General features: G+C 41.0%; 1 protein-coding gene across 13 annotated transcripts in view; it reads left to right on the forward strand.

Annotated features, from left to right (window-relative positions):
- STAU2 (staufen double-stranded RNA binding protein 2) overlaps positions 1–24,390 on the forward strand; it is a 230,194-nt gene that overhangs the window by 75,254 nt on the left and 130,550 nt on the right. For all 13 annotated transcript variants that reach the window (XR_012666950.1, XM_075125115.1, XM_075125109.1 and 10 more), the window contains 4 exons: positions 982–1,194; positions 5,349–5,486; positions 9,217–9,348; positions 16,635–16,695. Coding sequence is in view for 12 of the 13 variants with exons in the window: in XM_075125115.1 (XP_074981216.1) it covers positions 982–1,194; positions 5,349–5,486; positions 9,217–9,348; positions 16,635–16,695 (544 nt within the window). In the remaining variant the exon portion in view is untranslated. The remainder of the gene's footprint in view (positions 1–981; positions 1,195–5,348; positions 5,487–9,216; positions 9,349–16,634; positions 16,696–24,390) is intronic.

Here is a 24,390-nt window from a genome sequence, read left to right on the forward strand (position 1 = left end):
AGATTGAGGGCAGTCCTGAGCTAAAACTAACAGAATCCACAGACTTCTTTTTTCTGGGAAAATTCGAACATAGTTGTCTGTTCACCTTCATTTTGTGTCTTTTGATTGATGTATGTACTGACTTATATTTTCATGTGAAATTACAACAAAACAGAGTTTGAAAAAGAAATACATGCTTAAGGAGACCCCATTACAGGGTAGTGGCTAAACTAAATAATGCAGGGATTCTCAAACTGGGGGTCGGGAGGTTATTAAATGGGCGGTCATGAGCTGTCAGCCTCCATCCCAAACCCCGCTTTGCCGCCAGCATTTATAATGGTGTTAAATATATAAAAAAGTGTTCTTGATGTATGGGGCGGGGGGAAGGGGCATGGTCCACTCAGAGGCTTGGTATGTGAAAGGGGTCACCAGTACAAAAGTCTGAGAACCCCTGAAATAATGCAAGGGACATGATCTTGGGGGGGAAAAAAAGACTTTAATACAAAACATGTTGAAATATTTTTAAGATTGAGGGTTTAAACCTATTAAAAGCACAGTTATTGAACTAAGACTGGCTTAGCACCTTTATCTGAGTCCCCTTGTATTGTGGCATTGCTTTTCTTCAGCAAATGGTTCTGTCCTACTAGGCAATGCTGCATACTACTGAAATAATAAGTATTTATTTTGATTTTGAAAGTAATAGAAAAAGGTGCCTATTCAAAGCTCTGGGTACCCCAATACACATGAAAACAAAATTAAATTTAATTAAATAGCTGCTTCCTCCTCCAACAACCAGCAGAACTGAACTCCCTCCCAAACACAAAACTCCCATCCCCCAGGCAGATCTAATCTTCATCAAACCAGTTTGCATGGAAAAAAGCCGTACTTGTGATAAGCACCTCATGGTCATGTCTTTACATTGTGTTGATGCATTACAAGGTTAAAGATGAGGTATGTGTTCTTATATGATAATTTGACTTGAAATAATTTTCTGATCAATAGGTGATTAAAGAAAGTGGCCCTCCACACATGAAGAGCTTTGTTACTCGAGTTTCAGTAGGAGAGTTCTCTGCAGAAGGAGAAGGAAACAGTAAGAAACTCTCAAAGAAACGCGCTGCAATTGCTGTCTTACAAGAACTCAAAAAACTTCCACCTCTTCCTGTGATTGAAAAGCCAAAACTTTACTTTAAAAAACGCCCAAAAACAATATTAAAGGTAAGTGTCTGTATATGTCACAACAAGCAATTCTCTTAGGAAATCATAGACTTATTAATATTAAAGATAGAAAAGACCTATATGATCAAATAGTCCATTCTGCTGCCACTTCCTTGTTCATGTCATTACATATTTATCTGTATAACTTGAATTTTAAATTGTCTGGGTATGTTGGGATTTTCTAAAATCCCAACAGTCATGGCTCTAATTGTCATTTGTCATATTTCATTTGTGACCAGAAAGAAAGCTTTTCCATAAATGTATCAAATGTATTTGCCCAAAAGATGTTGCCCATTACAGTCTAAAGATGTAGCACTATAGTCAATGGAAGTTCTTCCATTGACGTCCTGTGGGGCAAGATTCATAAATTCAAAGGCCAGAAGGGACCATTGTGATAATTTAGTCTTACTTCCTGTATAGAATAGATCTCCTCTCTCAGAACCCATGTTGCTTTGTATTGAGGAGTATCTCCTAACAAGAGACAGAAAAACGGTTATCTACTTCTCTCTCAGCTCTCACAGTAAAACTCCCATGTGGTGGTAAAAAGTTCTCTGTAATAAGGCAGCATTGCAAGGACTGGTTCTTATTAAGAAAAGTAGCCTCTCTAGTCACCTGTTTAAAATACTTTTATTTTATTAAAAAAAAGAGATGTTTCTTATTTTTCCATGTTTATTTGTAAATCTTTAATTAAATATTCAGTATAGGGAGTTACAGTATTTTGTAGATAATCCATGTGGTCATTTACTCAGTGGTTGATGACGCAGTGTGATTCAAGGTGATAGCTATTGATCTGGTACATGTGAAGTGTCTTTATTCCTAACAGTTGATACCTTTATTGTCAAAATATTGCAGTACCCAAATAATTATGCACTAGGAACCCAGACATTGTCATAGTAATATTGTAGTCTCCTGTGTACAGAAAGAGTAAATTGCAGCTCTTGGAATGCTTTTCTCTTCTTAAGTTAGATGTAAGATGTTAGTTCACATTTTAGCTAGATCACTTACCCATTTCAACTCAAGTTTCAGGTTAGGAATAGATTTATCTAGCACTGATACAGGTATGTCTTCCTGTCTGTATCATATGATACAATTAATATAGGTTTCTCTGAGCAAATAATATAGTGCCATAACTCCAGTAAGCAAAGTGTGGATTCCTTGGAGACCACTGTCCCAGTTACCATTAATATGCAAGAGAACACATGCAGCCGAATGGTTTTTGCAGTAGTTCTCTCAGCAAGTCTTTTAATCAGTTGTTGTTGCTACTTAGGTGTCCTCTGTTTCGTTAGTTATTATTGCGTCTTATTTTTGCCCATATGGTTTATTTTTAAGATTTTTTTTTTATTAAGCTGTCAAGTGCTGAGACAAAGCAGTCCAGCTGCTTCAAGCTTAGTTCTTAATGCATTCATAATGTTTACAAACAAACGTGAGTAACACCATTTGGGTCTGAAGGAAGGCCATGTAGTCTCCAACCACAGCAGTTTGTCAATGACTAAGAAGCCTGATTCCAGTTGATTTTAGCAGCCTCAGAATATTTTACACATTCATCTAACTTGCTATCCTGAAAATCTCTTAAAAGTCAAATGTTTACTTCATGCCCTTGGAAGATAGACTCTGTTGTCAGTGCTCTCAGCTTGAAGGAGACTCAGTCACTATTCCCTGGGTGCAGCTTCAGTCTATTTGATTGGTTAATCAAAGATAGTATCTTGGAAAGAGTCCAAAGCTCTGTTCACATCACCATCAAGTGGATCTCTTTACACGCTCTGCAGAAAAACCATAGAATTACTTACTGCATGTGTCTACATTTCGGTTAGAAGTCATTTGATAACACTCTTCAGGTCTCAAAACCACATAAAAGATAGACCAGTTCCTTCTCCACCTTTAATGGTCAAACCCATGAAGAGCTTGTTGAATTTGAGCTATCCCTCCATTACAATCTTCCCTGTGTCACAGGATATTAATAGGCTTCTTACTACACTGATTAAGCTTCCTTTAGAGCCTTTAGATTCTTGTGAGCTCAAGTTTCCTAAATGGAGTGTTTATTCCTGGTGGCAGTAGATTTATGGCTGCTTCTAGGATTCATGAGCTTCAGTCCACAGTGACTGGTTCTGTTTTGTGCACTCATCCTAAATTCCTTCTGAACATGGGGCCAGCTGGCGTGACCAGCTTGCATCTGATCTAACAAAGGCTGCCATGTGATGTTCTCTACATACATTTATGAAACATTATTGAGTAGCCTTAGCAGCATACAGATACTCAGCTTAGCCGATCAGCACTTCAGTCCAGAAAGAGACTGTCAGTGGTCTAAATTAATTTGATTTTTGAGGATACCATTGTGTGGTGAAGTAGTTAACCTGATTCTCCATTGAGTAATCATTTACACCAGTGTAAAGTGAGTGCAAAGTGATATTCTGATTTGCAGCCTTTCATATCCATTTTGCACTATGTAAATGACTACCCTGGGTGCTGGGCAATGGAGAATCAAACCCTTTATGTCTAGAGTACTTCCCTGCTATTACATGTGGAAACAAGCCCTGAAGTCTGAAGACATACAGCATTATAAGTGCTGTCTTCAGAGAACTATTACTCTTTAAAGAAAAATAATTTCTTTGCAGAATATTGGGTTTTTTTGGATTAAATGATCATGCTTGTCTCTGGGTAACTTAAAAAAAAAATCTCTTCAGTTAATATTTCTGAGTTTAGTGAGGGTGGAAAAAATGCACTTTTCCTATTTTAAAGAATTCTGTCCATAATTCCTTGGTTTGATTTAGATAGCGCTATAGCAAAAATGTCTGAAATTTGAATTCTGGTTTGGACATAACAAGTAAAAATTCCCGCAAGCCTAATACTACAGGAACAACCACCTTACCAGAGCTTTGTAAAGTATGCAAGCTGAATAAGCAAATAGCTTTAGAGAGAGCAGCTGAACTTGGAAACTTTGCAAGCCACTTACTGCAACTGCTTTTAAATTTTTTTCCTCATTTCATTTTTCTTAAAATGGAAGGCTGGGATTTTTGAAGGTGTCAAAGGCCTGGTCTACTCTAGAAAATTTGGTCAGTTTAACTATGTCAGTCAGGGGTGTGAAAAATCTACATCCCTGGGTGGTGTAGTTAAGCTGACCTAAGTCCCCATGTAGACAGCGCTAGGTTGACGGAAGAATTCTTCTAGGAACCTAGCTGTCGCCTCTCAGGGATGTGGATTACCTATGCTGATGAAAGGAATCCTTCCTGTTGGCATAGGTAGTGTCTACAGTGAAGCTCTACAGCACCAGTGCTCCTCTAGTGTTTTAAGTGTAGACAATTCCTAAATTAGTTAGGCTTGGTCTACACTAGAAAGTTATACTGACATAACTAAGTCAGTCAGGTATGTGAAAAAATACCTCTGATCGATGTAGTTATGCCGACATAACCCCCAGTGTAGAAACAGCTAACTCAGTGGAAGAGTGCTTCATCAACATAGCTAACAGTGTTCAGGAAGGTGATGTCACTGACAGAAAAGCTCTTTCTGTATTTATGCTACAGGGCTAGACCAGCGTAGCAATGCCAGCATAGTTTCCATAATGTAGACCTACTCAGACACCCAATTCTTGCTGAAATTCGGTGGGAGCTAGAAGCCTAATTCCCTTAGGGTCCTTGGAAAATCATAGCCTAAAAATATTAAATGCAAAAACCTAACATTTATGGAACGTTAAAGCTTCTAAAAGCCAGGAAATTCAAAGAATTAAGGTGGCTCTGGCACCAGCGCTCCCGTTTTGACAGGTACTGCCCAGCTATACTCTGAATAGGGTTAGAAGACATGATTATAAAAATGTATAAGCCTCTTCTATGCTTTTGCTTCCACCATTCCTATATCTGAGGGAGCTAATTCGTGAATACTGGTGGTAAATTATGAGTCTGATGCTAGGCAGTGAAGATGCAGACATTAACAGGATTTGCAGTGTGGTCAAACCAACCACTTGCTACAGTTTCCACCTTAGGATCCTGATCCTGAGTCCCATGATCAAGTGACAATGCAGTTTGTTCATTTGGGCATGCTCTCTTGTCTAGTATATCACTCTGAGAGAACAGCATGGAAAAAATCTTATTAAAAGAACATGCAGTGTAATTGTTGCACTGGCATGTGCTGAAATAACTTGGGTTTTTTAAATCTTATTTTAGACTGGACCAGAATATGGTCAAGGAATGAACCCCATTAGCCGCTTGGCTCAAATCCAGCAGGCCAAAAAGGAGAAGGAGCCAGAGTATATTCTTCTTTCAGAGAGAGGGATGCCTCGTCGCCGAGAGTTTGTTATGCAGGTATTGTCTGATGTTATATTAGGAAAGATTCCTTTATTCTGTTATGACCAAGCACAAGAAGAACAATGGTGGAATATAAAGCTGATCCCATCTAACATTGTTTAGCTCTTTACATATCATACAGTTAAGCAGCAGGAGTACAAAATTTGCTGCTAGCCATTTTAAAAAAAAGGCTATTTGACCTTTTCCTTTCTGTAGATGAAATAAATCCAATTAGATGTGTAATCCCTTTCTAAAGTGATAGCTGTTTTCCCTCTGGTGTTTTTGCTTTTCTTAAACTTTTTTTTTTAGCGGTGGTCTTCTTTCACCTATTTGTTTTATTTCCTTATTTTACTGTCTGTTCATGATTTACTTTATTGTTTTTGTTTTTTCCTTTGCTACACTATCCTGACAAAAACTTTGTGATGACTGATGGATGAATTTAGAAAGATCAGAAACTGTAATACAAATAAGTATCCACAGCAGTCCAGGGCTAGGGGAGAGCGCCTCTCCACACCGGGGCAGCTCCGGGGCTGAGGAAGAGGCACCTCTTCCCACCTGCGCAGCCCTTGATAGCCTGCTGCGCAGCCCTTGATAGCCTGCTGCACAGCCGCGCAGCTTAGAGGGAACTTAGGATGTAGCTCATTAAACTTGTTGTGGTTTCACTGAATTTAAAAGCTTACCTTAATGTTTTCCCATCTTGCCCCACTTTTTCCTTCTGCTCTAGAATTGCATCGTTACCCTCAAAATTTAGTGGCCTTTGTTTGCAAGGTGTTCAATACTGTAATGAACTCTCTTTAAACTAAAATGTTACTTTTCCCCTTCAGTTTTCTTATTTGAGAGTTTCCATTATGTCCTTAGAACTGTGGTTTCTAATTTTTTTTTCACATTGTGTAAGGGTTTGAAGCCAGGAGATCCTATAACAGACCATCTAACCTCCATCTTTCCCTGGCCATTCTCAATCTGAGATAGTTCTGTGCACAGTCAGAAAGGGTGCTGTGCACTACAGATCAGTGTTTGAGAACAATTTCACCTTGAATTTGGATTTGCTTTGTAGGCAACCTCAGTGCTTTAATAGTGAAATATTTGGCTTTGAAGGGGAAAAAAACTTTACACTGAACTGTGTTACTCCCTTGCCTAAGAAGACTCTTGTGAAAGGGGGAGTTAAAGTAATTCTGTAGCCCAGCTGCCTTTTTATGGGTGTTCATAAACAGTGTAGCCTAAACAGGGACTTTTGGCCTTGCTTTATAATGCTTTCACACTAAAACGATATTGCTTTTTTTCTCCCACCAGACATCCCACTGGATTCATTAGTGCATGCAAAAAACTTATCTAAGTAAAAAGTCTTTTGTATAAACTACTTAAACAGTGTTTTCATTTGATTTAATTGAATGTGGAAGTAAAATATCCAGAGATAATATGTTCATTTTTATCTGTCACACAAAGAGCAAGTTTAGATGTGATGAAATGGATCCAATTACTTGTCCTGACCGTTACATAAACAGAAGAAAACCTCTGATGACATTAGTTGGTGTTCTGTTCCCAAAGTTAATTTAGGAAAGCTCACTCTTTGTAGTCAGACCTTTAATCCTTGATAGAGGTTATAATAATAGCCAAACCAGTTTTACAGGTCTGAGAAATAGCAACACATTGATTTATTGTGCACTACGCGATAAATTATCATTTTTGTTTCGCCTCATTAAGGTTCTTCAATTTTATTACATACAAGCTCATTGCAATTTGGTTATTTTCTAATCATGACTGCAAAGTTAACTGTTACTTCAAGCTTCAAGTTCCAGATTTCTGTTTTCATAATTTTGGATGTTTTTGCTTAATTATGCCTTCTTTAGTTTGCAGAGAATATTTAGAGTATTTGCTTGTTTCTGTATGTACAATAGATATTTAAAACCAAAACAGGATAATCTAAATGTTTTTGTAAACAAAGATTTATTTGATAAATGAGTACCTGGAAAACATGTTGATTTCAATTAACAAGATTTTTTATTTCTTTTTCAAAAGCTGATATTTTAGAATTTAAAAAACAGTAAGATTTGAGACATTTGACCTGTGAAATTTTTGTTTGGATTGTTTTATGAAGTAGATTATTACTTCCTAACTGTTGTATATACTTTTGCAACCATGCACCATTTTTGAAACAGGATCTGGCAAATAAAATGACTGAATGCACCAAGTAAAATATGGGTATTGAAGAATTATGAATGACCTGAGAATGAATAGGGGACATTTGGTGGACAATAGTCATAAACTAGGAGCATGCAGCTTGCACAGTTTATGAATGGCAGCAGAGCCCAAAGACTAAATTACAGCGTTATATTCTCTTTGTGGACATCTGTTGTTTATAATATGTCATTTTTATTTTGAAGTTTTAACTGCCTTTCCTATGTGGGACTTCTTGGTTGTCAGGAAATCCTTTATGTTGTACAGACCACATTTCCAGTGAGACCTCAACTTCTCAGAAAACGTGTTGATGGAAGATCATCCAAGGGCACAGGCATAATTGTTGAAGGAGAAGAAGAGGCTCATGCCCTGCCCAAATCCCCCCCTTTCCCCTCCGCCCCGTGATTTCCACTCCAATATTGTTTGCCCTATGGCTGGGGAGGATAAAGATGAAAAGCGTTCTCCCTCTTCCCCCAAAACATCCAGTACTCTTTCTATTAATGTCCATTTAATTTCCCCTGGACCAAGCCGTTCTCACTGGGAACTTACATTGGCATAGCGATGTAAGTCTCTCGGGGGTGAGAAAAATTCACACCCTGGAGAGACATAACTATGCCAACCCAACCACTGATATTGACATTGCTAGATCAAGAGAGGTCTTCTGTAGACCTAGCTACCGCCTCCCAGGGAGGGGGATTACCTATGCTGACAGGAGAACCCTCCCATCAACATAAGTAGCGTTTATATTGAAGCGTTACACATAAGTTCATGGAGGATAGGTCCATCAATGGCTATTAGCCAAGATGGTCAGGGATGCAGCCCCATGCTCTGAGTGTCCCTGGCGTCTGACTGCCAGAAGCTGGGAATGGACAACTGGATGGATCATTCGATGATTGCCTGTTCTGTTCATTCTCTCTGAAGCACTTGGCACCGGCCACTGTTGGACAACAGGATACTGGGCTAGAAGGGCCATTGGTCTGACACAGTAGGGTCATTCTTATGAGATACCCATAGTTTCCACTTTGCTCTGGCTCCTAATGATGCTGATTGGCTTCTGGAGGTTTGCTGCAGCCAGTACATCCTGCAGGGGAGGAGAAAACTCAGAAGCTATATCACTTCTTTCTCCTGGGGGGAGGCAGGAGAGAGCAAGAGCTGGGGGCAGGGACATCAAGGAATGCAGAGAATAGGACCTGGGGGACACATGGCACAATCCTGGGGTATGCGGACACAGAGCTGGGTGGGGGGGGAACACAGTGCAGTACACATAAAATTCACAGGCACAGTCATGTATAGACACTCATACTTTTATGGTATGCGTGATGGCCATGGTGTTTCTGGGACGAGAGGCTTTCAGAAGGAATGGAAGCAAGCTCATCTATGGAACCAGCTGCTTGTCCCCTCCCCCCAGATTTTGGTAAAGAAATTAGTCCAATAACCCCCTCTCAGCTTTTTTTTTTTTTTTGGTTGCACCTGATGCAACTGACTATAGATCAACAAGGTTGTTGCAGTGTGTTACTAGACTGCCACAAATTTATCAGTGATTGTGATCAATATTTTTGTTTCATTTTAAAAGGTCAAAATAGGCAGTGAAGTTACTACTGGAACAGGCCCCAACAAGAAAATAGCTAAAAGAAATGCAGCAGAAGCGATGTTGCTACAGCTTGGTTATAAAGCCTCCACCCCTCTTCAAGATCAGCCAGAAAAGGTGAGAAAAGGTGGCCCAAAATCCAGTTCCATAAGATGTTGAGCTCTTGCAGCTCATCACTTTTTGCAGGAACCGGTGTAGCCTCATTAAAGCCAGTTGAGTAGTTTGGCCGGTCAGTGTTCATATTCTTCCTTTAGCTGCAGCTACATAACTTCATTGGATGGTAACTGCAACCCTTTCCTCTGCAAGTATAATTGAGGACAGCATATGTATGTACGTGTGCATGAATTTCATATTACCAAAATGCTCCTCTTTCCTTTACTCCCTTTGTGTGCCTGTTAGGATATTTCTTCCTCTTTGGGATTCCATGTCTTGTATAGGTCATTAACTTTCATGTATGAAATAGTTTTGATTTTTTGGCTCATTTACTCCAAACAGAAGCTACATTACAGAACCATCTAATAGGGTGAGCAGCAGGGTTGAATCAAATAGTGTACTTATAATGGTGTGTCACATTCTTGAGGTTGCCTCAGCATATACTCAAGGCAAATATCTATTTATGCCAACTTACATTTCAACATGAACTAAAAGCATGCTAGGATTTTTTTTTTTTTTTGCTCCAGGGCAACCTAGTTGTTGGACAAGAAAGTATGGTTGTGCCAATTTTGTTTGGAGCCAGAAAGAGCCATGCAATAAAGAGATCTTGGCGTCATTGTGGCTAGTTCCCTGAAAACATCCAGTCAATGTGCAGCGGCAGTCCAAAAAGCAAACAGAATGTTGGGAATCATTAAGAAAGGGATAGATAATAAGACAGAAAATATCATATTGCCTCTATATAAATCCATGGTACGTCCACATCTTGAATACGGTGTGCAGATGTGGTCTCTCCATCTCAAAAAAGATACATTTTGTAATTGGAAAAGGTTCAGAAAAGGGCTACAAAAATGATTAGGGGTATGGCATGGCTGCCATATGAGGAGCAATTAATAAGACTGGGACTTTTCAGCTTGGAAAAGGGATGACTAAGGGGATATGATAGAGGTCTATAAAATCAGGACTGGTGTGGAGAAAATAAATAAGGAAGTGTTATTTACTCCTCATAACGCACGAACTAGGGGTCACCAAATGAAATTAATAGGTGGCAGGTTTAAAACAAACAAAAGGAAGTATTTTTTCATACAGTGTAGTCAACCTGTGGAACTCCTTGCTGGAGAATGTTGTGCAGGCCAAGACTATAACAGGGTTCAAAAAAAGAACTAGATAAGTTCAGGAGGATAGGTCCATCAATGGCTATTAGCCAGGATGGGCAGGGATTGTGTCCCTAGCCTCTGTTTGCCAGAAGCTGGGGATGGATCAGCGGATGATTACATCCTCTGTTTATTACCTCTGGGGCACCTGGCATTGGCCACTGTTGGAAGACAGGATATTGAGCTAGATCAGGGGTTCCCAAACTTGGTTCACCGCTTGTTCAGAAAAAGCCCATGGCGGGCCGTGAGATGCTTTGCTTACCTGAGCATCCACAGGTACAGCCGTGCACAGCTCCCAGTGACCGCGGTTTGCCGTTCCTGGCCAATGGGGGCTGCGGGAAGCGGTGGCCCGGCCTGCACCGCTTACCGCAGCTTCCATTGTTCGCGAACGGCGAACCGCAGCCACTGTGAGCAGCTGTACCTGCGGACACGAAGGTAAACAAAGCATCTCATGGCCTGCCAGGGGCTTACCCTGAATAAGCCGTGAACCAAGTTTGGGAACCCCTGGGCTAGATGGACCTTTGGTCTGATCCAACATGGCCACTCTTATGGTCTCAAACTGTAGGTTATTTCTTAAAAGGAAATTGTGTTGAATGCATGTTGTAAATTCCTGTCTAAGTGACATGCTACTTAGCTCTCCTGATCTGCATTTAGTCCTGGGCTCATTGACAGAGGCATGTGTGACCCAAAGCGGCTTCTAAAACTCTGCCTCTTGCCATGGCTTGTCTACATTGGAGGTATTTTATTCTGAAGTAGCTGCAACAGTACAAACCCACAATGTAGGCTTGTTACACCATTGTAAAAGTGGTTTGCATCATTGTGACTTGCAGTACTGTACCTATGCTGGTGCAGAAGTCCCCAGTGTAAACAAACCCTCAGTGTTCTTGTACAGACCAGAGAAGAGGTGGTGTGCCCCATACAGCACTTGGAGCTGGATGCACACATAATTAACTTGGGCTCTCTTCCTGATGTGCAGGGTATAGTGTTCAACTCCCTGAGCAGAACTAGAGGAAGAATTTACCTAAATCTTGGGATGAGCAGAAAGATAATCTATATTTTTATGCTGGTCAGTGTGTTTATAGTAAATAAACTGAGGCATGAGACTAATATTCATTTTCAGCCTCATGTCATGTGCGCCACCAAGTCATTTAATCCACCTAGATATTTTAATTGCAGTTCAAAAGCCTACCCAGTGAACAATAAGTTATGTTTCACTTGTCCAGACCAGGATTTTAGTTGTCACGAAGAGTTGGAGAATAGGATTTGTTTTACTGGGGCTAGATTATTATCTGCTATGAACTGAGTTCAGAGTTCCCTGCTGTTAAACAATTTATTTCATTAATTTTCTTTAAAAAATGCTTTTTGTTCCTATCTGACCGAATTTTCTGATGCGATAATTTATACTATAATTTCAAAAAATTTACCTGCAAACATGTAATTGTGCACATGCATTGGGTAATTGCATGCTCTGTTACTGGTTTGCACATCTGCCCATTTCCACAGGTGCAAATTAGGTGGTGGTGTTTCAGAATTTAATCTTTAAGGTTTTTATATGGAGTGTGACTTTCATTCAGAGGGATATGTTTAATATTAAGAGTATCGTTTTATAAAGATAACAATTTTCTCAAAAGAACGGATTCGTAGGTTTTGATGGTTATAAATAGAATCTCATCTGGAGATGTGTAGGGCCACAACAAATAAAGATTTTTTTCTGCTACTTTAAGGAGTTGTGCATTGATGCGGTCTCTCAGAAGTAAAAATCTGGAAAGAAGTACTCTTGCATTTAAATGATTTTACAATTATTCTTCCTTTTTAAAATTATATGTAGTATGGAAAATCGTTTTTGGACTTTCAATAACGTAATTTTATTTCCAAGTTGAAAAGATAGGACAATAGGATTTTCTCCCATTCTTCCTCCTTCCTTTGGTGAATTTGTTTTTTTTTCCTTATCATAGTCCTCTCCCATGAATCCCCCCTCTTTGTTTAGTGTATATTTCACCTTATAGGCTCTGTTACTTTTTGGTTCTTTCACTGGCTCCTGGACTTCACCTCCTCTCTTATTCCTACTTCTAGCCATGTATTCTCTGTTCCTCCATCTGGGACTTACCTTCTTCCACTTTTTCTTTTTTAAGTCCTCTTCTCTTCACCTTTCTCTTTCTCCTTCCAAAGCATCTCAGGTCTGACCTAAAAAGGCTATGAAGACTGCTGGTGGCTGGTTGTCCCTTCCTCTTGCTTTCTCTTTTCCCTTGCACAGGAGGTGCTCTAGGCTCAGCGCCCCTCCCCCTTTAGTACGCTTTTCATTACATAGCTAAACCAGACATGCATACGTGTGCAGTGCTGCCTTCCTTAGTTAAGTACTGAGAGTTGAGCAAAAATCCTCACTGTGCATGCCCAGCATGCAGTTTTCAAAGGCTCATAACTCACTCAAATCAAAACCAGTTTTCACCAGAACACTTGAACTTCTCCACAATGAAGGGTATTTCTCAGCCAACTCCAGCATTTAACTCCCTGCCATTTTGGCTGAAGTACTGTAAAAAAAAAATAAATAAAAGGTCAAGCATGTTTTTAATAATGGGAAATATAAATAAATCATCTTGTAAATTGTCTGGCCTATTTTTGCTCAAATTTTCTCAGGAGAATTCACCAATAGGCAGAGATGAGGCCTGGAATTCAGTCCAAAGGATGATAGTTTTGGAAGGCTTGCAAAAGTGGAAAAAAAGGTGGTTAGAATGGAAACCATTATGCAATCTTATCTTTCCTCACTGTGGATCAAATTAACCTCTTAAATTTCCACATGACTTTACATGGGCACAGTGATCCCCACAGCAGTGCCGCCTTTGGGCCATGACTAGGTCATGGAGTTTATCTCTGGGAGGCAGGAATGGCAATAGACTAAAATAGCCAAAAGGCAGGGTCACACATTTTTCCAAAAGGCTGAGATTTATGACAATGACAGTCCTATCCCTAGGATTTTAGGGTCTCCTTGCCTCCCCTGCAGCATTAACAGAACCTTCTTTGCGCTACAGTGCTGTCACGGTCTGGCTTCCATCTCCTCCTGCCTGCTCTTTCTCTCTCCATGTTCTGTTAGGGCCTTGAAGGGGGAGTTACTGCAGCTTAGAGTAGCACTAACTTATAGTGCAGACTACATCATAAGGTCTGCTTTCCTGAAAGGGAAACATGCCATGTAAAGCAGCTGTTCTGATTACTCTTTCCTAGTCACACCTCTTCAGCCATGTGGCACCAAGCTCCAGCATAGGGACTATTAATGAAGCCAGGAAAGGGAGGATGCGAGTGCAGAGCTGTCTTTCCTTCAGACTGGTCAGCCCCTTCCACACTTGAACTTAGGTGGTTTGGTTTCCAATTCACATCATGCAGCAAAGAGTAGCGTACACCCATTGAAAAGAAGGCAACAGATGGCTGTTTAAATTAATAGGCCGTTTGAAATCTGTAAATATTGAAATCTGTTTAGTATTCTGTGTTACAACAGAATAGGGTTGCTATGAATCTGGAGCACAACCACAAAATCTGCCAAGAATCTGGATGGAAACTAGAGATGCTAACATTTCCAACTCCCCTTTCACTGCTCTCTTTACTGTTTATTAACTTTACCATGATAGGGAGTTTGACAAGAATTCCATACATTCAGTGCAGTTGTCTCACATTAATGCCACCTACGGTGAACAGACCTCTCTGGAAGCAGTGAAGTGGCAGAAAGAAAAGCTGGTTAAAATTAAAATATTGCAACTCCCTGATCCCATGCCCAGAGTCAAATTCTGGTTTCCTCTGTGTGAGATGGGATGGGTGAGGTGAGGACAGGGCAGGGAATCTGTTGTTTTAGCACTCTGCCTAAGGGCCGGCTGCACTACAGATTCAGTGCTCTCTTGAGCATCGGACTGGGAGGGACCAGCTAACACAACCAGCAGGGCTTCTTGGCCTGAAGTTGGCTTGGCCAGTGGGCTGGAGTTGTGGCTAAGGGCCCATCTCCTCCCTGGCTCCTGCTTGTGTCATCCCTGCCTCCCAGAGACAAACTACATGACCTAGTCATGGCCCACTGCTGTGGGGACCACTGTGCCAATGTAAAGCCATGTGGAAATTTAAGAGGTTCATTTGGTCCACAGGAAATCCAGACTATCAATCTTTGAGCTGATTGTGAGATGGAACACAGTTCATTGGTAAGCTGGGACTTGTGTCTCCATATTCACATAGAAATCTGGAAGGTTACAATTGTGAGAGCCCTAAGAATGCCTTATCTTTGAAGTTATGTGTTTATTCATATTTTCAAAATAGGAGTTGTTAGATACCCAACATTAGCTATTCTGAGGAGGCCAGTGGGTCTATCTACTGACACTAGAGACTTATGATGGAAATTATAAGGGTTCAGCACTGCTCTTACTTCAAGGAGTAAATTAATCCCTCGGTAGCGTAATATTAAAAATTACAGTAGTTGTCTTTTGACAGTTTTACAGCTTCCTCCACAAAATCTGGTTTTGACTACTGGCCAGATATTGGGTTAGATTGGCTTATGCCAGCATGTGAGTTCTTAAATTGAAGGCTAGATGGTGCCATTTAGGCACTCCACTGGCCCTGGGGAACTTATGGAAGGATTGTGTCTCATGGCATTTTGTTTTAAATCTGACTAATCAAAAGTTAGAGAGAGAAGGTAGGTGAGTTAATATCTTTTATTGGACCAGTTTCTGTTGGTGAGAGAAACAAGTTTTCAAGCTATGCAGAGTTCTTCTTCAGGTCAGAAGAGTGTCACAGCTAAATACAAGATCAAATAGTTTAGCATAAGTAGTTAGCACATATTTGACGAAACCTATATGGTTTCCTTAAAATAACTACAACCCATACTTGATGATGACCCCATCCTGAATAAAATCTTCCTGCACCCCGCTTCTGACCTTCAAACAACCTCCCAACCTCTCTAAGCTCATCATCAGAAGCAAACTCTCCGCAGACTAGGGCACACTATCTCAAAGTGGCACCAGACCCCACCAGATTAACAGATGCAAAACCTGCAGACATATCTCCAGTGCTGCAGTGATCAACACCCGCCACAACACACACTTTTCAAGATCCATGTGTCCTACACATACCTATCACAACAGGTGGTGTACCTCATCCAGTGCACTAAATGCCCCAATAACAACTTCATTCGTAGATGAACTCACCCAGGAAAATGATAAAAGACAAAACATACCATATCACCTATGGGTGAACGCTTTTCACAAGGCAATCACTCTATATCTGATCTATCAGGCTTCATTCTCAACAGAAACCTCCACAACACTTGGAAAAGAGGAGCTTGGGAGTTTAAATTCATAACTGGGCTAGACACTAAAAATCATGGTCTTAATAAAGAGACTGGATTTATGGCTAATTACAACAGTCTGTAACCCACTAACCCTCCTTTTTTTCCTATGACTACAGGAGCGCTAATGGGCCACTGCACCCTGAATGGTCCCTTATCTCGCTCTAATGTCCTGGGACCCTCGCTACAACAACACTGAATCATCAAAAGTTAAACACATTTGCTAATCTGAGCCTAGTCCCTGGTGAAACAGTGTGCTCACATCTTTATTGTTATCTTTTGGCCTGTAGCTGGTAATGTTTATTCATGGGGAGGTCTAGTACTGGAAGAACCTGTTTCAGGTGAAAATGAAGGTGCTCAAGCAGAGCTGTGTGGGCAGGTTTGTAGAGCAGTGGTTCTCAAAGCCGGTCCGCCGCTTGTTCAGGGAAAGCCCCTGGCGGGCCGGGCCGGACCGGTTTGTTTACCTGCCACGTCCGCAGGTTCGGCTGATCACGGCTCCCACTGGCCGCGGTTCGCTGCTCCAGGCCAATGGGGGCTGCGGGAACCTGCGGACGTGGCAGGTAAACAAACTGGTCCAGCCCACCAGGGGCTTTCCCTGAACAAGCGGCAGACCAGCTTTGAGAACCACTGTTGTAGAGGACCTCTTCATGTGCTTGTTTAGCTTTGGTCAATTCAAACAGCTAATCTTTTAACATGGAAATGTTTCTTCACAAAACTCTTTAATACTTTCTGTAAAAGTATATTTGTGCTGGACTTATTTTATTTTATTTTTTTTTAAACTGTGCCAGCCAGGGGAAAACAAAGGTTGGAATGGCCAAAATGTTGGGTTTCCTGAGCCAACGAGTAACAGTGAGTATTACTTCTTATTTCATTCATATTTAACTTTTAGGCATCTTCCCATTAGGTATTTGATTATTTCAAACAACTAAATAATCCAGTCATTATGGACATTTTAGTCGGTCTTTTTTATCAGAAATTGTCTGAAAAGTTTTCTGTGATGTATCTGCCTTACGAGTATAAACGTGGTAGTGTGCTCTACTATAGCAAGAGCAAAATGGTATATTCTTTGTTTAAAAACTGAGTGGATTTTCCTGCTTATTTTGAAATGCATTAATTATAGAGCCAGTTAGGCATTGTCTTCATTAGAGAAAAAGGTGTTTTCTGAACTCAAGTTAGCTCATGCATGGTAATTAACATGAGGTAGAATCCTAGTAAAGACAAAGTAGTTGTAATTTTCACAGTAGCAGATTGAGGTAAACTCTAGGTTGCCTCCAGGGTTTATCTGTGTAGCCAGCTGTCCTGTTTCCCCAACCCAGGAAAGACACTCTGCCATGCCCAAGTCTCTCTCAGGACACAGTTTTATTGTGCAACATAAAACTTAAGCAAAACATCAAAACAAAAAAGCACTTCCTTTGCCCACGATCAGCCACAACACCCAGAGGCTTTTCCCCTTGCCTCTCTCAGTGCTGAATGGAGGACTCACCCTTCTCTTTAATACTACTGCTTCAGGGTCTACTACAGGAGCCCATCTCCCACCTGCAGCTCCCCCTCAACTGAGATGCTTGCTGCCTTTATAATCACTTGCTTCCAGCCCAGCTGGGTCTGGTCATTGAACAGGGCTGACTGCCCCCAGGTTCCTGGCTGTTAAAGGATCAGACCACCCTGTTAGCACCTTGATGTGATAACGCATGTGAAAACTGCATACTGCCTTGTCTTCAATATGATTTTACCCCATGTTAGGCTATGTCTACATTACAGACCTTACAGTGGCACAGCTGTACCGCTGCAGGGTCTCCTGTGTTGCTGCTCTGTGTTGGCGGGAGAGAGCTCTCCCACTTGCATAATTAAACCTGGGGTCTGTGTCCACATTGGGTCATGGGAAGTGGAGCACAAATTGGTTACAGCTGCTGCTGGGTGACAGCTGGAGATGTCAGTTGCCTGGTAGCTGTACAGACCTGGGTTCTAGACCCATGGGGCCTTGCATTCTGTCGAGATACTGCAGAGATGAGCACACTAAAGTGCATGGACACACAGAGAGAAAGAGAGTCTTGTTTAAGTTATGGAGAGCAATAAAGAGACGTTTCGAACCTGGCTGCATAGGAGAACTTGAAAAATAGCCCTTTTCCTGTTCCAGAAAGCCTCTGTCCCTCACTGGTGCTATATTGAATACCTGAGTTCCATTCAGAGGTATGCTTCTTGCCCAGTGATTATACCAGGGACCAATATTCATAGCTGATGTTTTCTGCACTCTGTCTACTCTCACTTGGATGAATGGCTTCTAATGACCACTGTCAGCAGACTCTGTCCTCAGCGATCCAATAGATGTACAGCCACTTACAATTATTGAGATTTTTAATCAACTGGGAAAAATTCATACATCAGCCTACACAAAGGATTATCACAGCGGTTCTGGACTCCACTCAGGACATAGCCTTTCTCCCAGAGGAGAGATTTTGCAAGATATGAGACTTCTCGGCAACTCTCAGGGAACAGCTGGTACAGACCAAACAATTTTTCCTAAAACTATTAGGCCTTATCGACGTATATCACATCATTTGAGAGGCACACGCCAAATGTACACAGCCTTCTAGGGAGACTGACTCCTTAAGTGCGCCCACAGCTTTGCTGGTTGGAGAACAGAGACAATGTCCTCTGGGGTACCCTTTTGTCCTGCCATCCCTACAATCACTATTGCCTCCAATCAGGGCTAGTGTGTGTATTGCCAAGACATCCAAATGCCTTGCCTTCTGAACACTTGTGCAGTCCGGATTCCGTGTCTTCTGATGTGCTGCTGCTGGATTGGAGCTCAGATAGTGCAGCAAGCCCTCAAACCTCTTGCTTGTCCTTGCAGCATCATGTAGTATAGGTGCTTACAGTCAATACCATGTCCGTGTACTGTATCAACAAGCAGAGAGGAATGTGTTCCTAGCCTTTATCTGTGGAGACAAGAAAACTTTGGCTGTGCATGTTTAGCCTGGTCTTTAGTTTTGGGTTTCTTTAAACAATTACTTACTCCAAGGTGAGGGTTTACACCTACTTTAATCTATGACAGTTCAGCCCCCTAGATCAACTACATTAGAGAGCTTAGAAATAGAGGGGGGACCCCATGGTGCACAACAGGGACTACATAGTGCTCTTTCTACAATAATTACTTTTATAACCAATCAAACAATGCACACACTGCAGTCAGTAAAGGAGAGAGAATACAGAATGCATAATATTTGCATTACTCGCACCACGCCTTGTGGAAAAACATGAAGTGTTAGTCCTCATCATCATCTTCACCATCAGCGGTCATCATCTTGGCGTCTCCCCCTCATTAAAGTACTGGTAGCCAGGTCTTCTGCAGCTGGCCAGAATACCATTATATCTGCTGTCTCTATCTCCAGACCTCCTGTCTCAACAGCCAGAAAGGATTCTGCATTGCAAACAAGAGTGCATTCCACCTTGCAGCATGGAGGATAACCTGCCGACTAATGTTTCTGCTTTCAGAGGGTTCAAGGTTTTTCTTGCCATCCAGGAAGGACTCCATCCTGAAATGCTATAAACCAACATGGAAATAGTTTACTATATGGTATACTATACTTCATTAGTCAAGGATTTCCCCCATCTTGAGCTGCGGCCCTGCAGTCTCAGAGTACCTTCTTTAAGTTTCAAGGCTTAGCTATAGCCTCTCTAAAATCCATATGGCAGAAGTATCTGCTCATCAGATTTATGTTAAGGACAAACCCATCTTCTGACACTACAGTCTCCAGTTTCTGTAATCTTGTGTCTTTGCTACAGCTGGGAGTGAGCTTCCCAGCTGGAGTAGACCACCTCGCACTAGCTCCACTTGAGCTAGCACACTCAAAAAAGTGGTGTGGATGTTGTGGCTTGGACAGCAATTTGGCTCTCAAGCCCATCTAATCCTCTGAGTCTGAGCTTGGGCGCTTAGAGGCACAGCATCCACACTGCTATTTTTAGCACACTAGCTTGAGTGAAGCTAGCCTGTCGGTGAGTTTTATTCCCAGCTGCAGTGTAAACATACCCTAAGAGCATGGTAAATGTGTTTTCCCCCCTTAGGATGCTCCCTACTTTGTGGGATGTCATTTGTGTCCTATTGAAGCCGATGGGCCCCCTTTATGAGCTGCTTGCTCAAGCCTCTCTTAATCATCTAGCAAGCAAAACATCCTTCTTGAGAGCAATTGCATCTGCTATTAGGGTGAATGAACATAGTGCTTTGATAGCCATTCCATCTTATACTATCATCCATAAGGACCATAGGCCACCATGAGGCCCCATCCCAGCTTTGTGCCTAAGATGGTCTCAGTTTTCCACCTATCTCAATATATTCCCTCCCCATATTCTTCCTTAGAGCACCATTCCTACCCAAGAGAAACCGATCTCAATACACTTGATGCAAGGAACTTGGTTTTTACCTGGAAAAGACCAAGCCATTTCGAACATCTGACAGGTTATTTGTACCGTCTGGGGAGAGATGTCGGGGAGAACCCATTACCAACCAGACACTGTCATGTTGCACAGAGGCGAATTTTAAAGAACAGTCTTCTATGAGCTTTGAGGGCCTTTGTCTATTCCTATTACACATCTTCCCCTTTACCTTGGAGTTCTGTATAAAATCTGGACTTTGCAGTTAGGGAGAAGGAGCAGAGGTAGTTCGAGAAGTGTACTCCCTTTATGTAGAGTAGGTGATGTCACTCCCCCCCCAACAGACTCAGCTTTTTAAGGTAGTGACATGTGCCATTGACAGTTCCACAGCTCAGTGCCATCTCCCTACAAGTGTGAATGTACAGAGGCAATTCTTGAAGAACTAGTACATAATCTCTTCTTTGCAATGTCAGCTCTGTATTTTTTTTTCATATGTGGTGGTGGTAAAATAGTTTAAATATAGGATGGGTTAAAGAGAAAAATTCCCAAATCCTCATTTTACTGGAGTGAGGATAGAGAGAACACCAGTATATTGGGCAGGGTGGCCCACCCAATCGTATTTATGTAATGAAGTTAAAGCATCATACAACATCAAAACATTGCAGGAAAATGGAACTCTGCATCACTGTGGTGTGACATGGATAGCATATGGTGGGGCCCCTAACCTGTATGGGAACTGTAATAGTCTAAAGATGGCTCTGAGGTGTTTGTGTGTACCTCCTTGCTGCCCTCATTCACCTTCATAGCAATTCTTTAATAGGTGAGCAGCTGCTCTTCCAGCTAAGCTTGGGCCTTAGTTAGCGAAAATGCCGAGCCTTTGGTGGATTATGTTTTAGCTTCCTTTTGCATGCAGGTGTTTCTCTTTCTTTGTCTGCTTGATCTGCAGTGTTTTCGTCTGAAACCATATAGACTAAAACTAGGATAGCAAAGTGAAGTTCTGTTTTGTTAAAGAAACAATAGTAAATTGTTTACAAGACAGCGACAGATTCTGTTGCTTTCCAACTGTATATCTTGTGTGGGTTGTCACTGGAAAATACCCTCTGCTTTGTTTCCTATAACATACCCACTTATTGCACCTTCTGCATCCCCCAGGACTAGTCCCCAGAAGCTGACCAGTTACCCCTTTCCCCTCTTTCCAGCTATTAAATACTCCAAAAACCATCCTTGTGACAAACTTCTCAACCCTACTTCCTCCTAACTGATAGCACTATCAGGCATTCTTTACACATCATAAAGAAGCACAAAAAAAAAAAGTATAAACCATTTTTCCCTAGGAAAGGTGTTCCACTTTTTCACAGAAGTTAAACAGAAGTCTCTTTTCCAGTTTATGGGTGTTGTCCAAATGAAAATTGAAGAACCACAGCTACCTCATGGAAAACATTGTTTATAAACAGTTCCACCTATGTGTAAAATATTTACTGTTGTTTTTCTTCCTTAATCTTTTATTACTAAGGACTCTTGCATGAAATCAGGATCTTTGTTCCTTAGAAGTACATCTGCTCCTGCTGTTTGTTCACCATCTGAAATCATAATCATCTGTTTGTGACATCACAATTAGTTACTGAGAAGATGATTACTTTGTCACAAACAGATGATTATGATTTCAGGTGGTGAACAAACAGCAGGAGCAGATGAACTCCAAAGGAACAAAGATATTGAACTAATACACTTCTTCTGAGTAAAAAATAAGCCAAGAGAAAAACAGAGAGTGTCAGGGTAGTGTCTTAAATCCAAGGTTGAAAAGAACATTACTATTTCTGTCTATATTGTACAGAATAGCATTGGGAACTTTGGCAATTGCCTTCACGTTATTAAGTATCTTGTGTGTTTTTGCTTACACCTAATCAATAATATCACATAGAAATAATCCCTATTGATAGAAAAAGGTATAGATAATTATAAATTATAGGGAAAATATTTGTTTTTACTTCATCTTGACTTTTTTCTTGTAAAAGCACAATAAATTAAGACTGATTTGCATGAAATTGTGTGTGCTTATAGATCTTAGCCTCAAAGAGGAAACACATACTGTATAGCAATATTTTCATTAAGTCTTTCTTGTAATTCCCCATGTTTCTTTTGCATCCAGGGAATGTTAATGGAGCTCTTCTGTGGCTAATTGAACACCTGTACATTTCCATGGATGATGATAACCAAAGTCCGTTCACATTTTATTGGATAAAGTGTCTATTTTATATTTCAGATTTGTTAAATTCAGATCTGGTAGCATTATATTTTTATTTTCACTATTCTGTATCATTTTCTGTGTGCCTCAAGTGCATAATTTACACTGGATTCTATTTTTGTATTCATTAATTATTGATGTTTCTTGGACTTTTGGTTAAGTAAAGATTTTTATATCAATCTGCTCTGCCAGGTGGTGGATTGATAATTTAATAACTCCTTTAATTATACATTTACCTCAGATTCTACACGACCATTCCGTGGTCATGCTGGGTAAAAGACACAATAAGATGAGTTGATAACACTGCAGAAAGCATTTGAGGTGGCACAGCTCAAAGAACAATGACTCTCCAACAGCTTTTTTAGCACAGGTGCTGCTGGCTGAGCATTATAACATTACTGCATACTCCAAGGTGTCAGTCCCACCAGCTGAGCCTGTAGACAGGAACTGGAGTCTCTTGCAGTCGTTTGGTATGCCATCCCAGTGCTCAGGTGACAATTCAGTGGGTACAGAAGTTACAGTAACTTTGAGACAAGAGGCTCCCTTGATAGCCTATGGAAGAGAGCTAGGATACTATCTTCCCTTGCTCACTGAAGTCCCCTGGAAAATCAGATTGGGAAGCAGGAGATATTCATGTAATTCTGTTCTGATATGGTCTCATCCAGGGATTGGATTTTGGGCCAACTTGATGATCACTTTAGATAAGCTATTACCAGCAGGACAGTGGGGTGGGAGGAGGTATTGTTTCATGATCTCTGTGTGTATATAAAGTCTGCTGCAGTTTCCACGGTATGCATCTGATGAAGTGAGCTGTAGCTCACGCTCAAATAAATTGGTTAGTCTCTAAGGTACCACAAGTACTCCTTTTCTTTTTGCGAATACAGACTAACACGGCTGTTACTCTGAAACTTTAGTTACTTATGAGATTTGTGTTGGAGAGATCTAATTGCAGTTAGCAGTCTGGGTAAAATAATCATTCAGCCTGAACAGTAAGCGCTAACAATTTCAAACAGGAGATAGAAGAACATTTAAGAAAAACTGATGTTATTCAACAAGTGGGACCCAAGAGTGTTATGGAGAAAGCAGGAAGACCATATCACTTTTTCCTCAGTAGTTGAGGGTAATTCTTGCAGAATGAGAGTTTGTTAAAGGTCATTAGACTTAATACTCTTGGAAGATATATTTGCACACGATTGGTGTATGTAAAGGATTAGTTCAGATATAAGAAAGCATTTCCAATAGAGAGATCCATATGCATTTGGGGTTAAGAGTGGCCACAAGTGACCTTCTAATTGTGTTGCTCTCAACATCTCTTGACTGAGACCTGGCCCTCTTAGCTTCTCCAGATGTGAAGAGGACTATCTCCTTGAGAAACTGGATCATTTGAGCTGAGGCAGTATTGCTATCCTAACCAAAGCTTTATTTGAGTTCTCCATTCTCTCCTCCAAGCTTTTTCCTTACTTCAAACATCTCACCCCCCAAAACTTCCTCTCACACTGATTTCTCCTTTGATATTTCATCCTCACTTATAACTTCACTGAGCTTTCTTCTTAACTTCAACTACCTCTCCATCCTCATCTGCTAGACTTACTCATTCTTTCTTCTCACATATGTAGGTCATGCCCTTCATTTCATGCCCATGACCACAACTCCCACTCTCCTCTTTTTTACTCTGTTAATGAATGATCTTGCCTACGCAGGCCACTCTTTGGTTACACTGAAGCACTGACTCATTGCTTCACCCCTCAAAAATCACTGTCTCATTGCTCTTCCAAGCATCTGAACTGTCAGCTCTCCATCCTGATTTGCTCTCAGCTCCCTAATTTGTTGACCCGTCTACTTTTATTGATAACAGCTCTTTCCTGTCCTCTGCTTTACATTATCTCCCTTCAAAACTCATATGCTAGCCTCGATCATTTTTAAGTTCTATT

This window comes from Caretta caretta, chromosome 2 (assembly GCF_965140235.1).
Source record: "Caretta caretta isolate rCarCar2 chromosome 2, rCarCar1.hap1, whole genome shotgun sequence".
NCBI lineage: Eukaryota > Metazoa > Chordata > Testudines > Cheloniidae > Caretta > Caretta caretta.